The following is a 14,490-nucleotide window of genomic DNA, read 5'->3' on the forward strand; positions in this document are numbered from 1 at the left end:
GGGAGGAGGGAGGAGGGAGGAGGGAGGAGAGAGGAGGGAGGAGGGAGAGTAGATGGAACTTGCACAGTGAATTGATTGAATGTAGTTGTTTTTTTGCGTGTAAAAGGTTCCCGGCAGGCCGTCATGTCATGGCTGAAGGGAATATCGGGGGCGATCAAAGCAGCTGTCTCCTCTTCTTCTTCTTCCTCCTCCTCCTCCTCTAACACCACCTCGTCGAAGAGCAAGGCTGAGCTGTTACGCGACCATGTCGTCTACCTTCGCTCCTTCTCGGAGACCACCCAGCAAGATCGGGCGAGCGATTGGGATAAGCTGTTGATATCCTACAGGTTCGCTGCTCCTGCTCAGCTTCCATCTGCCTTGTCCTGATATTGACCGTCGTTCCTTTTGCAGGATACCAGAGGAGCTGGACTCTGTCCTGCAGCTGCTAGAGGACGAGAACCCCTCTACTGAGAGCATACACCAGGGGTCCTGTATGATGTGCTTCCTTGAAGAGAATGTGATGGAGCTTCTGAACGATCTCCTGTCGCTCAAGAACTCAGTGGGAGTCCAGGTGATATCGTGTTGCTGCTCGCATGTTTGCTCTGAAACTGGACATGTAGAAGACAGTGATCAAGACGGTCATCCGCGCGCTCCGTCTGAGATATGAACTGGTGACCTGACTCTGTCCATGCACTTCAGCGCCGCCTGACGTTGTTGACAGTTGGACAACGGGAGCATCGCACGGCTGGTGATGCATATGGCGCAGGAGCTTGAGTACAGCCCTCAGAGACAGGCCTTTGCTCTGGTACACTGCGAGTTGCTCTACACTCTCTGCGACAAGGTTTATCGGAACCCCGCCTCCCTCCTCCCTGTGGTGATCAACGAGAACGTGAACACGGGCGGATTGGGATGCGAGTTCTTGCTCTTGAACTGGTCTATCCAGCACCTTCAAGACGCAGCAGGAGGGGAGTATGCGCAGAGGGGGATCCTAGCGCTGCTGTCTATCCCTGACCACCGGGTCACCAACGCGGTTGTCAACCATTCTGCGCTCATTGAGAGGGCGGTGAGGATGGTGGACATGGGATTCCAGTCAGCCATGAAGACGATCGACTCGCTGGCTCCTGGGTCGATGGATGAGGTCGGGTCGAGGAGGAAGCGCCCGGACCCAACGCCCTTCTATGCTTCACTTCGTTTCGTGGACCATGTTGTCAAGGTGGCAGACATCCAGGTGGCCAACAGGCTGCTCGACATTCTCGATGCCAACTTCCTGCGTCAGACGATGCAGCAGAGGCTGATCAAGGGATCCGAGGTGCAGCATGTCGGGGTCATGGAGCTGCTCCGTGGACTGTTCGAGCCGGATCCCATGTGGATCAAGCAGGGAAGGTATGGGAGGAGACTGCAGCAGCCCCAGCTGATCGGGATGATCGCTCACTCGATCCTTGATGTCTCCTCTCCTCGAAGACTCTCCAGCAGTGCAGATGCGGAGAATGCGAACCTGCGGGCGGCAGAGGCCGAGGCACGTTCGAGCCCCTGCTCGCTGCTGCAAGTCCTCGTCGACAGGATAGACTCGATGAACGAGGAGGAGAGCTGCGCTGCCTTGGAGCTTCTTCTGTCCTTGTTGGAGCTCAACGACTTTTGGGTCGTCGATGCTCTAACTCAGATATCAAGGGACAAAGCTTGCAGAGCCTGCATCGGCGTCCTGAGATCAGATGCGTTTCAATCCAGCACGAGGAAGTTCCTTGACTTTCTTGAGACCCTGCAGCAAGATTTTGACAAGGTCGATGAAGCAAACACGCCAAATGCCAACGAGACGAGTCAAGAGGACGCATACAGGAAAGACTCGATCAAGCTGGTCAGCAGTTGCTTCCAATCTTGCGGGGAGTGGGAAACAGAAGCGATCCTTGCTCAGAGTCCTCCCTCTCAAGTCGAAGAGCAGCAGACTTCTGTTTTCATCTCAGCTGTGCTGGCAAAGCTCTCGACGTTCTTCACGAACTCATGGAGGGTGAATCTCGCGCTGTCTGGCATTGTCAGCCGTCTACTTGCCCTGCCCAGCTTTCAACTTCAGTCAACTCTGATTGGCGGGGAGGGACAAGATGGAGGCGACATAGACCTGACCAACGTGCTGGAGAAGCTCAACAATGTAAGTAGAGGCCCGCAACAGACGAGCGAGGGAGTGAGCGATTGTGGCAGGAAGCAAAAGTCAAATTAGCTCCAATTGAGAATGTGGAAGAGAAAGTCTCGAAGGTCATACTTTGAAGTTTTCTGCTGCCTCTTCTTTGAACCTGCTTTGCACAGAAATGGGCGGAACTAGGAAGGGGATATCATTCTCACGATCTCAATTCTTCAGACGCAGAAGAAAATCGTGACAACAACTTTTTCAGGTAAGTGTTTGATGAACGCGTCACGTCTTCTAATGTGCGCATTCGATTGCAGTCTATTCATTTTGATGCGAGAAATGCGGGTTGAATTCAAGACAGTGTTGGAAGCAAAGCTGATCTGCTCGAAGGTGAGATTAATGTTTCCCTTTATTCAATACAAGTTTGTTCTTTGTGTAACAATTCAAACAATTTTTACAGGCACTCAGGTGAACAATACATGAGTACATTAAAGAAACACGCAACACATACATCGAGCTCAGTCATTTCTGCTTCCTCCTCGACATTCACGCCTCTGTACAACTCAACCTACGTCAAACCTACAAGGAAAAAAGCGCACACTGCAATTACAACGAAGGGCACACTGCAACCGAAGAAGCTGTAAAGCCTTGAAACAGTCACTCGATGTCTTTCAGCTCAGGGAACAGACTCCGATCTTCACTCTCCGTCCTTGTTGCATTGTCCTTGACGCTGGCGCTCGGGACTGTTTCGTTGGAATCAAATTTACCCATCATGTGGTCAATAACTTCAGTGTAAATAATGTCGGAGAATGACAGATAAATGTCTTCATCGTGTTCTTCAGGACTTTCATCAGGATTGTTGCTCGGGGTCTCGCTGGTCTGTGAATCTTCCTGACTTGCAGCTTCACCCTCATGCTTCCTGAAGTACTTCCTTGTGTAGGGCCACCTTCGAAGCCCTAACTTCCTGCACGCACTTTTCAAGCATGTCAAGGAGATGCCGATTTGCCTTGCTGCTTCACATTGAGGAATGTGGTAGTACTTTTCGATGAGCTCTTGATCCAAGAAGAGAGGGCCAGGTGTGACGTAGTAAGAATCCTTCTCCTTCTTTTGCCGAGGATAGACCACTGACATCAGCCGTAGCACTAGACAAGAAGGGATAAGAACTAGTTGTAGCGTGCGTGAAAGGAGCAGGAGCAGGAGCAGGAGCAGGAGCAGGAGCAGGAGCAGGAGCAGGAGCAGGAGCAGGAGCAGGAGCAGGAGCAGGAGCAGGAGCAGGAGCAGGAGCAGGAGCAGGAGCAGGAGCAGGAGCAGGAGCAGGAGCAGGAGCAGGAGCAGGAGCAGGAGCAGGAGCAGGAGCAGGAGCAGGAGCAGGAGCAGGAGCAGGAGCAGGAGCAGGAGCAGGAGCAGGAGCAGGAGCAGGAGCAGGAGCAGGAGCAGGAGCAGGAGCAGGAGCAGGAGCAGGAGCAGGAGCAGGAGCAGGAGCAGGAGCAGGAGCAGGAGCAGGAGCAGGAGCAGGAGCAGGAGCAGGAGCAGGAGCAGGAGCAGGAGCAGGAGCAGGAGCAGGAGCAGGAGCAGGAGCAGGAGCAGGAGCAGGAGCAGGAGCAGGAGCAGGAGCAGGAGCAGGAGCAGGAGCAGGAGCAGGAGCAGCTTCGAGATAAGGAGGTTCAGGTGAAAGTGAAGCAGGCGAAAGCAGGAGGTAGTAGGAGCAAAAATAGCAGTATCTTAAAAGCCGTCCCTCTGGTGTCATCGTCGTTCACGTTCCTGCTGATGGTCACGGTACCAGGCGCAATGGAAAGCGTACAGGGGGTACAACCATGCAGGGATGGATTTGGGAGGGTGATCTCTGGGTTAAGTCAGGGGCTAGGGAGGGGTGACCTATCTAGGAAGGTTTGATTCTAGGGGGTGTAGGTGGCCGCGGATAGTGCTGACTCCCCTCGTGACTCCTCGGGCCATCATAGGGATTCTAAAAAGGGGTTGTACAGCAAAGCCCCTCCCCCTTGGCAGGCCTCAGAAGCGATCCGATCTGTCCCTGTGTATCTCTTGCTCCACCACCGGGTCCCTTCAAGTCCCCACCCCCTACTTGCTACCCTCTTCCAGTCGCAACAGTCACGCCCTGAATGATGCCCCCCGGTTGCTAGGGCAGGGTGCTAACGGAGTCCTAGCAAATGCGTAGGGATGCGGCTGGGAATGTGCGAAGCAGTCAATGATCGGATGATCAGCGTGTCAGCCCCCGCAGTTATCCGACGGTCCCTTCGATGATCATGCCAACTAAAGTGAAAGTTACAACCACAAATTCGACACTCCAAAGCGGCTGCGCTACCCGGTAGTGTGGACCGTACTCTGTTAAGTTAAAAATCAGTACGTGGACAATCAGGAGAGTAGAGGCCGGAGGCTTGACCCTGACACTGTCGAGATACAACCCTCATCCTGCCGATTGCTGTCCCCCAAACTTTGTCGGAGAGACTTGACTGACAATACCCGGTTTACTGTATTGCGCGCCCCGGGCCCCGCCGGGTAGTACCAGTGCGGCCCGCCAGTCCCGGGGCGCCCGGGCGGCGGCGGGCGCCGCGGCCCAATCATCGCTGGGCCCGGAGTCGCCGCCGCTGGCCCGGTTGTGATCCACGGAGACGGTCGTCTTTCCGAGGCTAGTTATGACTCCATAAAAGTCTTACTCCATGCTGATTGATTTCTGATATAGAGTGAAGGTATCAGTCACTCAAGTTTGGGGGACAGCAGTTGGCAGGATTAGGTTTGGTTCTCGCTGTCTTTTCTCTTCTCGCCGTTTGGCCTGTGCGACAGTGTCAGTTGTCCTCGTACTGATTTTTAACTTAACTTTGAGTAAAGGATTTACTCTATGAAAGAATCATAGTAGACCCTGATGGCTGCATGAACTTGAGTCACTGACTCGTACTTAGCACATCTTCGACGTTTGGCATCCTGCCAGAAGCTTTCACTTGCGACTGAGTCTCAAAATCGAGTTGAAGTGCCATGGCATCCAGGTCTCGTTCCTCTCATGGAATACATAACACATCGAGTCATTGCTCGGCCTTCCAAAGAAAGCAAGACAAGCAGGCTTCTTCAAGCACGTCCACACTTGCTCCTCGTCTGTCATGAGCTTCCCTAAGCCTCCCGTCGCCACGATACTGTTGGGAGAGGACACGAGTTGGTACCAAGTCCTCACCTCCGTACATCGGTCGACGTGAGTGAACATGTTGCTTCGCCAAGATGGGACGCTCTTCCACGAGTCTGAAGAGTCGCACATCGCACCTTCGCAGAGCTTCAAGTTCGCGTCGGTGCGAGTAGAGGGCGGCCAAGAAGCGTGATAGCACGCAAGAGCATTGTCCCTTAGGTCTACCTCGGCATCGTGAAGGTTGAGAATCAAACTTGGCAAGCAGACTATCTTGTTGTTCCGCAAGTTCAGATACTTCAAGCTTGAGACCTGTTGGAAAATCTGCGATGGAAGGTCTGATAGCAGGTTGTTCTGCAGGTACAGTGAGCGCAAACTTGGAAGCCCATCGAAGGCTTGCGATGAAATGTCTTTGAGCATGTTGTCGTTGAGATCGAGAACCTCCAATTTTTGCAGAGCTGAAAAGATTCTGGGAGGAAGGTAGGCAAGTAGATTGTTGTAGATATTGAGATATTTTAGGTTTGAAAGTCCATCAAATGCTCCATCAGCAAGGCTGGCAAGGTCGTTGTTAGAGAGATACAGTGTTTCCAACGTCGATAGGCCGAAAAACTGTCTTGTAGAAAGCTTTGTCAGCTGATTGTTCAACGGTCGAGAAAGAGGGACTTGAGATTATGAAGACTTGCAAACACATCGTCTGGGACATTGCTCAAGTTGTTCGTATGGAGATCCAGATATGTCAAGTTGGTGAGATCATCAAACATCTTAGGTAGAAGACGGGAAAGCTTGTTGTTGTGAAGATCAAGGTGTTGCAGGTTGTAAAGACCTCCAAATGTTGCGGCAGGGATAGCTTCCAGAAGGTTATCATAGAGGTTGAGGTCGAGGAGCTCAGGCATTCCATCGAAGACACCCTCTGTCAAGTTTCTGATGCCTTTGGAGGAGAGGTAGAGCGAGTGACAGTCATCAGCACAAGAACCTTCCCTGTATAGCATCCCAGCAGCCGAGACGTTGAAGGTACAACCTCCGCAAGTCCAGTTCGAACTCGTCGGCGTGCCGGCTGGAGATTGCGGTGTAGGGATCACGTATTCCTTGCATGTTGTCGTGTCGTTGGCGCAGAGCGGGAGCCCAGGGTCGACTTGTACCGCAGAAGGCCAGGTGGAGTGACGGCAAGGGATGCGGTTGTTGCGAAGGTCGATGACTAAAGCTTGCTGCAGGTCATTGAAGGCATCAGGGGCTACGCAGTCGAGCTTGTTGGCGTACAGGTACACATACTTGACTTTGGACAGTCCTTCGAACACGCTTGAAGTAAGACTTGATATCTGATTGTTGTCCAGATGCAATTTGTCCAAGTTTGACAAACCGCGGAAAGTCCGAGAGGAAAGTCCTTGTATCTGATTCCAAGAGAGCTCAAGGTACTGTAAGTTGGTTAGATTCTCAAAGCTGCCTGGCACAATGTCTTGAAGCTGGTTACTGCCCATCATGAGAGATCCCAAGCTCGTCTGGTCGCGGAAAGTGTCGCGAGCAAGACTCCGCAGTTTGTTCATGCTAAGCTCAAGGTACTGCATATTTGAAAGACTGTGGAAGACATTGACAGGAATGAAATCAATCTTGTTGTCCAATAGATAAATGTCGTGGAGTTGGGTTAATCCTTGAAACAGTTGTTCAGGCAAAGTTGAAAGCTGATTTGATCTGAAACCAACTGCATACAATGTCGAAAGTCCTTGCAGCAGTGCTTCAGGCAAACTTTGGAGCTTGTTCTGGAACATATACAGGTAATAGATATTAGACAGAGAACGAAAGCTATTCGCTTGCAAGCTTGACACTTGACTATTATCGAGTTCAAAGCCCCGCAGATAGTTGAGAGTGTTAAAAACTCCATCTTGTAAGGATTTCACGCGGTTCATGAAAGACGGCTGAGTCAGTTCGACCCACCATGTGCAGCCGCTGCCGCACGTGCCGTTACGAGTGAGCACATTGTCATCCACAATTGTGAAGATGCATCCTCCACAAATGACTGAGTTGGTTGTTGTAACATAAAGCTCCTTGAGGTTTGTGAGCTTGTCGAAGATTCCTGTAGGCAGGCTGGACAGTTGGTTGTCGTATAAGAAGAGATACTCCAGTTTGGTCAGGTTGTCAAAAACTCCTTCCCGTAAACTCGTCAGTTTGTTGTAGTACAGATCAAGGTATGTCAAACTCGTAAGGTCGTCAAACACACCGTCCGGGAGACTCTCCAGCCTGTTCACTCGCAGGGCCAGGAACTGAAGGCTGACTAGACCATCGAAGACGCCGGGGGGAAGGCCGGTCAGCATGTTGTCTCCGAGGTTGAGACTCTGGAGACTTGTGAGGCCATTGAAGGCGCCAGCTGCTACGCCCTTGAGGCGGACAGAGGTGTAAAAAGAATCCAACTTGAGGTTGTTGCAGTCTGTCATGCAGCTTCCCGTATGGCCGATGAGAACAGCAGCATCTGAGATGTGGAAGACGCAACTTCCACATGACACGTTGGTTGTGGCTCCTGCCAGCACCAGCAGATCTGCATGGAGCAGGAGCAGGAGGACGAGGACCGAGCGGCGCGAGCGACTCTCAGTTAGCATGATCAGTTGTAGCAGCCGGGCTCCCACCTGACCGAAGATCGTATCACCACCTCCGCAGACCCCTCTTTTCGTGGTGCCAAGAAGGGGTACAGTACCGTTCTCCTAGCTCGGCCTCTTGGACCGGGAAATTATCCCCGTTCGAGTTCTGTTTATTTTCTCAAAATTAAGTTAAAAATCAGTATGAGGACAATCAGGAGTTTACTCAAGGTTAAGTTAAAATCAGTACGAGGACAATCAGTAGATTACTCAAAGTTAAGTTAAAAATCAGTACGAGGACAATGAGGAGTTTACTCAAGGTTAAGTTAAAATCAGGATCTCTAGTCACTGGGCCGATCAGTGAAGGGACCGGCCGGGATTTGACTGCGCCGGGCCTGGAGCAGGCCCGAGCGGTCGCATTAAGCGAAATGCCATGGACGCGCATGAAGCACTCTGGAAGCATGTAGCAGCGAGGAGCAAGAGAATATGGAGCTCGAAGATGAACACGAAGTGAGTTGACGATGAGAAGCAAAAGAATGATGCTATGAAACCTTGTTCTCTGTGGCTGTGGATATTCCTTTGCCAATACAATGTACTGGTTACCTCCTATTACCTGCGAAGCATGAACACTGGTCAAGAGGAAATGCCTGGTGAGTTCGACCTCAGAAAGTTCGCAAGACCATCGCCATGGATGACGTGTACGGACCTGAACGAAAGGATTCAGCCCAACGGAGCAGTCCTGAGCGACGACGAGTTGATAAGGCAAAGAGACCCTCACTACTGGGAACGCGACGACCCCCGCGCTGACAAGGAGCTGGGCTTCTGGAGTACCGACATGAGGTCCTTAGAGCGGCTCTACGGAAAGGTATTTCTCCCTTGTGCCCAATGAAAGTGATTCTGACCTTGAACCCCCCAAAGGCTTTTGTGCGACCAGAGTACTTCGAGGATGAGTACTTGCAGGGGAGCCGCTGCAAGACTGCGCAGGCGGAAGGCATTGCTCCTCCCTCAGACGCGTTCATGTTTGACGACCATTATGAGAACGATCCGATCGTGTGTTGACTGGGAGAGAGTTCGCAAGAGTGACAGACATTGCAGGTAGACTTTCTGTTTGAGGACGGGACTCCAAGAAAACCCAGACGGTGATGTTGCAAAAGTTCTCCCACTTTGCCTTGAGCATCCACTTACCTGCCCTTCTTTGCTACAGAATCGGACAGTTCCTTGACTTAGAAGGACAGATCGAGACCGATCCCGACGGAAGTTTCACAGGTGGAACAATGAGAAGGTAGGACGGTGCTGAGACATATACAGGCAAGCATATCAGCGATGATCTCCGATGTTGCAACAGCATGAACTTGTTAAGAGAACCTTGGGATACGAAATCTCTCATGGTATCTACTCAATCTGATAGCGTCTTCCGTTTCAAACAGCTTATGTGGATCTCATTCAACCAACGCTGTCCCTGTATGTTGGTTTGACTGGTCGTTTTGAAGTCTTCAATGTTGGTGGGATGGGATCATGGTGACTGTTTCACACGATCTTGGCGTGTGGTCGTTCTATCTTCTCATCTTTTGTTGTCTTTCGGTAGGAGGGGATGGAAATTCCCATCGGGCTGTCGTTGCGAGCAGTTGAGGAACACATCAACATCCATCCGATCGTTAAGGCAACGATGTAACATCCCTGACTGAACGAACTTCCTTGTGTCCGCTCCTGCTCCCGCTCCCGCTCCTGCTCCTGCTCCCGCTCCTGCTCCCGCTCCTGCTCCCGCTCCTGCTCCTGCTCCTGCTCCTGCTCCTGCTCCTGCTCCTGCTCCTGCTCCTGGTTCTCTCTTCCCTCTTTATTGTTCTTCTCCTCCTTTTTCTCCTCCTCCTCCTCCTCGCCTCCACCCCACTCCTCTTCCTCGTCATCTCCGTCTTGCCTGTCTTGACCCCGTTCCTCCGCTTCCTCCAGCGAAGATACAGGGCATGACCCTGATCCCATTGTCTGCCATAAGCCAGAAGAGGTGTTGATGCCGGAGGAAGAGCGGATGGGTGAATATGTTGACAGCTGCTGGAGTTGCGACTGCAAGCTGCATGCGAAGGGCTGATCGAGGTTCCTTTGCTCCCAGCGCCCTTCCCTTTCGTCTGACTTTCCTCGTTCTCGCCCCCCTTCCTGATCATTCATCTGCTCTCCTGGCCTTTCCTTTCTTTGGGTCCCCTCCCCTTCTCTCCTTTCTTTCTCATCGCTGCATTTCCCTGCTCTCGCCCTGAACTCTATGTGCCGACCTCGACGCTTCTCAGAAATTGGACGGAACCTTCGAATGGGACAACGCGGACTCGATCCGTCGGAAGATAAACGCGCTGGTCGCTGAGGTTTCAAGATGCTCTGTGAGAAGCGAGAGGGTGGATGATTCTTTTACCTGCAGGGCGCAGACATCAACTGGTCGGACGATTGGGGTTGGACGCCCATTCACTGTGCTGTTGCCAACGGGAACTATCCAGCAGGTAGGAGGAGGAGGAGGAGGTGGAAGAGGAAGAGGAGGAGGATGGAGGAGAAGGAGTTGGAACAGAAGGAGAAAGAGAGGGAGGTGCAGCTCTCCATTCCGCAGCATGGATGCATCCCACGGGATCCTGCTGCTCCTGCTCCTGCTCCTGTTCATATTTCCCTTCCTCGTCTGATTTCTCGTTACAGTGGCTCTCTTGTGCGAGTATGGGGCTGATCTTGAAATCACTTCCCGGTCTTTTCAAACTTTCACCTTGTTCATCCTCTTGTGACTTTCAAAATGACCAGGCCAAGAAGTTGGACAGTTCTTTTCCGTGCGGCTCACCGAGGATACCTGTGATCGATCTCTTCATAGCTCCCCCCCCCCACTGATTTCGTCTTCTTCCTTCTCCTCCTTATATCCTATTTATCGTTTTCCTCTTTCTGTACTACCCGCCCCCCGTCGCTTCCTCGCGTCCCTCCTCTGACTGACTCTCCTCCTCTACATGCATCCTGTCCGCCCATCTTATTTCCCCTTGTCGCCTCCTCTTTCCTGCCTCTCCCTCTCCCCAACCCTCTCTCCTCCCTTCCTTCCTGCTCTTGTCCTTGCTCGTCACTCATCCGTCCTTCAGGGAGATTCTCGAGACTTTGCTGGTCCATGGGGTCAGACTCGCAACTTCCTTTGCGTCCTTTTTTGACGAGTTTGTCAACCCCCACAGGCAAACCCTTGGCACATCGACGATGCTAATTTTACAGCACTTGAAGTCAGTTCGTCTCCCTTCGTGCCCTCTCCCCCTGCTCTTTGCTCAATCCTGCTGCTCCCAAAACTGCTCCTGCTTCTCCTGCTCCTCCTGCTCCTCCTGCTCCTCCTGCTTCTTCTGCTCGTACTGCTTCTCTTATCTTGCTCTCTTCTCCTCTCCTCCTCTTCCCCATCTCTGTTGCCTCCTTTTGTCTTGTAAACGTCCACCCTCCCCTCGTACTCACCTTGACAACCAGGTCGCCGCCCTCTACAACAGCACCAACTGCATCCCCTTGTTACGAAACTTCATGGGCGAGGAGGCGAATAACATTGACCTCGATCAGTACATGCAGGAGACGTATCCTACCCCGCTCGGCCCCGGGCCTGACATCTCCCAACCTGAAGCAGAGGGATGGCCGCTGAGGAGCTTTGAGTACGTATTGAGGAAGGAGGACAAGGGGAAGTACGGTCGCTGGACAGACAAGAACGCGACGGAGGAGGCGAAGGAGGACGAGGAGATCTTGAGGATGAGGCAGGAGAACGGGACTTGCATCTGGGTCGAAAACCCTCTCGATGTTGAGCTGCCTTACCCCGAGATCAAGAAAATTTACCCCGATAACAACAACAACAGGCTCCTTGTCAACTGGACTGCCTACGACGAGTACGTGGATGGGATTGACCATCATTTGAATGACCCAACCTTGACCCCTCAAGCCCAGTACCTCCACCGTCTCACCCATCAGGGGAAGATCGACTGGTTCGACTTCTCTGTCTTCAAGCCCCACCCGGACAAGCACACGAAGACAGAGGTTATGTTCAACAAGCGGATTCTTGACCCCCGGACAGACTTCTCCTCCATCCTCCAGCTCAACTTCGGCTTCGAGCCCGGAGAACAGCCTCCCAGGAAGCTGTGGAGGGGGTTCCCAGAAGGAAGACACTGGCCCTTCTTTATCTTGTACCGCAATGATCCTGGCACGGTCCTGAACCTGTACAACTGGGACAGGAAAGAAGGGGTCAATTGGGAGAAGATAGACCAGGAAAGATGGACCGAGGAGGAGGAGGTGGAGGAGGCTGGGAACTGCCCCCGACCCGCCCTCTACCTGGACTACGTGCGGCACACCAAGGAGTATATAGACATGATTATAGACCAAGGGAAGGACATCCCTCAAGGACGAGGGATCATAGTCGACGTCTTTGGGCCTGACGGGCTGAGCTGCGAGGTGGAGTGGGACCGGACGAGACCCAACGGAGAGTTTGCGGGGAAGAGGACGAGGTGCTCGGTCGGAGCTGGGGGAGTGTACAGCCTGGAGCTGGCCAGGTTCGGGGCGACAGCAGAGGAGGACTTCTGTGTGGTGAAGCTGGAGGAGCTCCGGTTCCTGGACAAGTTGGAGGAGAACTACCAGGGAGACGACGCGATGGAGGAGCATCGCCGGCTGATGGTGATCAAGGAAAGGATGGGACAGTACATGGAGCAGATGGGGAAGGCGATGGGGAAGGATGTGGAAATCACGCCAGACAACTGCTGGCTGTTCCAGGGCACCACCGATGCCTACGTGACGAGTAGGAACGATCCCTCGGGGGCGATAGGGGAGGAGGAGGAGGAGGAGGAGGAGGAGAACCGCGATCACTACGAGGACGAGGACGAGTTGAAGAAGCTGTTGAAGACGCAGCAAGGTGGGGGGAGAAGAGGGAGAAGAGGCAGAAACTGGAGGAGGGGGAGAGTGAGAGGAGGAAGAAGAAGCGATACTAGCAGGCTCACGTTAAAGCTTCTAAGACTCTTTAAGACCTCCGTGGCCCTCGCTTACTTGAGCCAGACTGCAGTGATGTCGCGCAGAATCGCCTCCTGCTAACACTGTCAGGAGGGAGAAGAAGCGAGGGGAGGGAGAGAGGGAGAGGGAGAGGGGGAGGGGGAGGAGAAAGGAGGAGAAAAGAGTATTGGAGACGCAGAGGCACGGGAGGATGGAGGATAGAGGGAGGGAAGGAAGCGAAAGGGACTCGCAAACAGGTCTTTGAGTGCAAAAAAGGTGGAAGGAGGCAGTGGGAGAGAGCGGGGAATGAAGAGGAGGGGAAGGGAGGTGAGAAAGAATTAATGAGAAAAGGAAGGAGAAGAGCAGAAGGTAGAAGAAACGAGAAAGGCGAGGAAGGAGGAGAAAAAGGAAGGAGGAAGGAGGCAGTTGAAGGGCAAGGGTAGGAGGACAGCAGGAGGAATGGACTTGCCTTCGTCCTTCCGGCGCCGCTTGTCTTCACCTGACTCTGTAGGTTCTGCTCCTTCAGAAAAGCGCGAATCTCTGCTAAGGTTGAGGTCTCTGCCGCATCGATCAGCAGTCCGCAGGAGAAGGGGGAGGAGGAGCGAGGGGAGGAGGAGGAGCGGGGATAGGAGGTGTCGTTAGTGAGAAGATAGGTGGGGAGCGGGATGGGAAGGGGAGGGGTGAGCGAGGGGAGGAGCAAGAGGTGGTGATGGTGGACGAGGAGGCAAGCTCCGATCAGAGGGGTGGAAAAGTCGATCGCAAGGTGGAGTGAAAGGACCTGAGATTGGAAGGGACGGCGCGGGAGTCGTTGCCTTTGGCTGTTTGACCTCTGCAACAGAAGAGTGACTTGGCTGAGAGGACAGGAAGAGAAGAGAGCGGCTAGAAACCCACACTCCGAAAGAGTGGAAGAGAGAGGGGAGGGGAGGGGAGGGGAGGGGAGGGGAGGGGGGAGGGGAAAGGGGAGAGGGGAGATAGGAGAGGGATTGTCGAAGTGGAGGAGTATTTCTGAACCGAGTTTTGCCTTCACATCTTGAGCAGCAGGGTTTTGCTGCTTCCTCGCCTCTGACTTGAGCTTTTCCTGCAGAGGAAGTTGGCAAGGAGACTGGAGCAACGGGCGTTACCCAAGCAGAAGTTGCTCGATTCTTGACAGTCTCGTCCTCCTTCACGTGTACCGCTCGCACATCCAGCGAGGCGGCGCTGCGTCTCCTCGTCAGCGAGCTAAGGGAGGAGGGGAAGAGATGCTGGGAGGGAGGTGGGGGAAAGGGAGTGAAACAGAGCTGGGCAGGAGGAGCAGGAGCAGGGGCAGGAGCAGGAGCAGGAGCAGGAGCAGGAGCAGGAGCAGGAGCAGGAGCAGGAGCAGGAGCAGGAGACGAAGATACGAACCGAATTGAGTCCTTCTTATCGCTCCACATCTTTCTGACGTAGTTGGGGACGAAGAGCATTCGAAATCTTCGAGGACGTCAGGCAGAAATTTCAGAGTTGAGGATATAAGGAAGGGAAGGGAGGAAAGGAAAGGGGAGAGAACAAGTGAGGAGGAAGAAAAAGAGAACTCAGAGGAGAGAAAGAGCAGAGTAGAGGGGTAAACTAGAGGAGAGGATAGGAGACGAAGATCGAAGAGGAGGAAGATGGGGAGGAGGACCAGAAGGAGGAAGGGGAGGAGGAGGAGAAGGAGAAGGAGGGTCTTACTTGAAGTCGTTTCGCATCCTGTCATGAACTCTCCAGAGCTTTTCTTTGAGGTCCCAACTGAGACTGACGTCCTT

General features: G+C 53.1%; 3 protein-coding genes across 3 annotated transcripts; 1 reads left to right on the plus strand and 2 right to left on the minus strand.

The window, feature by feature from the left end:
• Positions 1-2,486: 2,486 nt before the first annotated feature.
• Positions 2,487-3,243, minus strand: GUITHDRAFT_154797 (hypothetical protein). Its single transcript, XM_005824959.1, has one exon. It carries the CDS (start codon positions 3,224-3,226, stop codon positions 2,753-2,755), a length of 474 nt encoding a protein of 157 aa, XP_005825016.1. The 5' UTR covers positions 3,227-3,243; the 3' UTR covers positions 2,487-2,752.
• Positions 3,244-5,507: 2,264 nt separating this feature from the next.
• Positions 5,508-7,588, minus strand: GUITHDRAFT_44081 (hypothetical protein; the record flags this gene model as incomplete). The annotated part of the gene is made up of 3 exons (XM_005824960.1): positions 5,508-5,835; positions 6,576-6,898; positions 7,235-7,588. Coding segments are annotated over 3 exons (1,005 nt in total), but the record flags the coding sequence as incomplete, so codon positions are not given.
• A 742-nt stretch (positions 7,589-8,330) lies between these two features.
• On the plus strand, positions 8,331-12,832 carry GUITHDRAFT_144532 (hypothetical protein; the record flags this gene model as incomplete). The annotated part of the gene is made up of 15 exons (XM_005824961.1): positions 8,331-8,651; positions 8,705-8,836; positions 8,882-8,925; positions 8,991-9,052; positions 9,095-9,174; positions 9,372-9,454; positions 9,734-9,785; positions 9,830-9,874; positions 10,063-10,149; positions 10,188-10,266; positions 10,454-10,499; positions 10,876-10,906; positions 10,963-11,007; positions 11,240-12,656; positions 12,804-12,832. The coding sequence occupies 15 exons, from the start codon at positions 8,331-8,333 to the stop codon at positions 12,830-12,832; spliced, it is 2,553 nt and encodes an 850-aa protein (XP_005825018.1).
• Positions 12,833-14,490: the final 1,658 nt, after the last annotated feature.

This window comes from Guillardia theta (assembly GCF_000315625.1).
Source record: "Guillardia theta CCMP2712 unplaced genomic scaffold GUITHscaffold_88, whole genome shotgun sequence".
Taxonomy (NCBI): domain Eukaryota; class Cryptophyceae; order Pyrenomonadales; family Geminigeraceae; genus Guillardia; species Guillardia theta.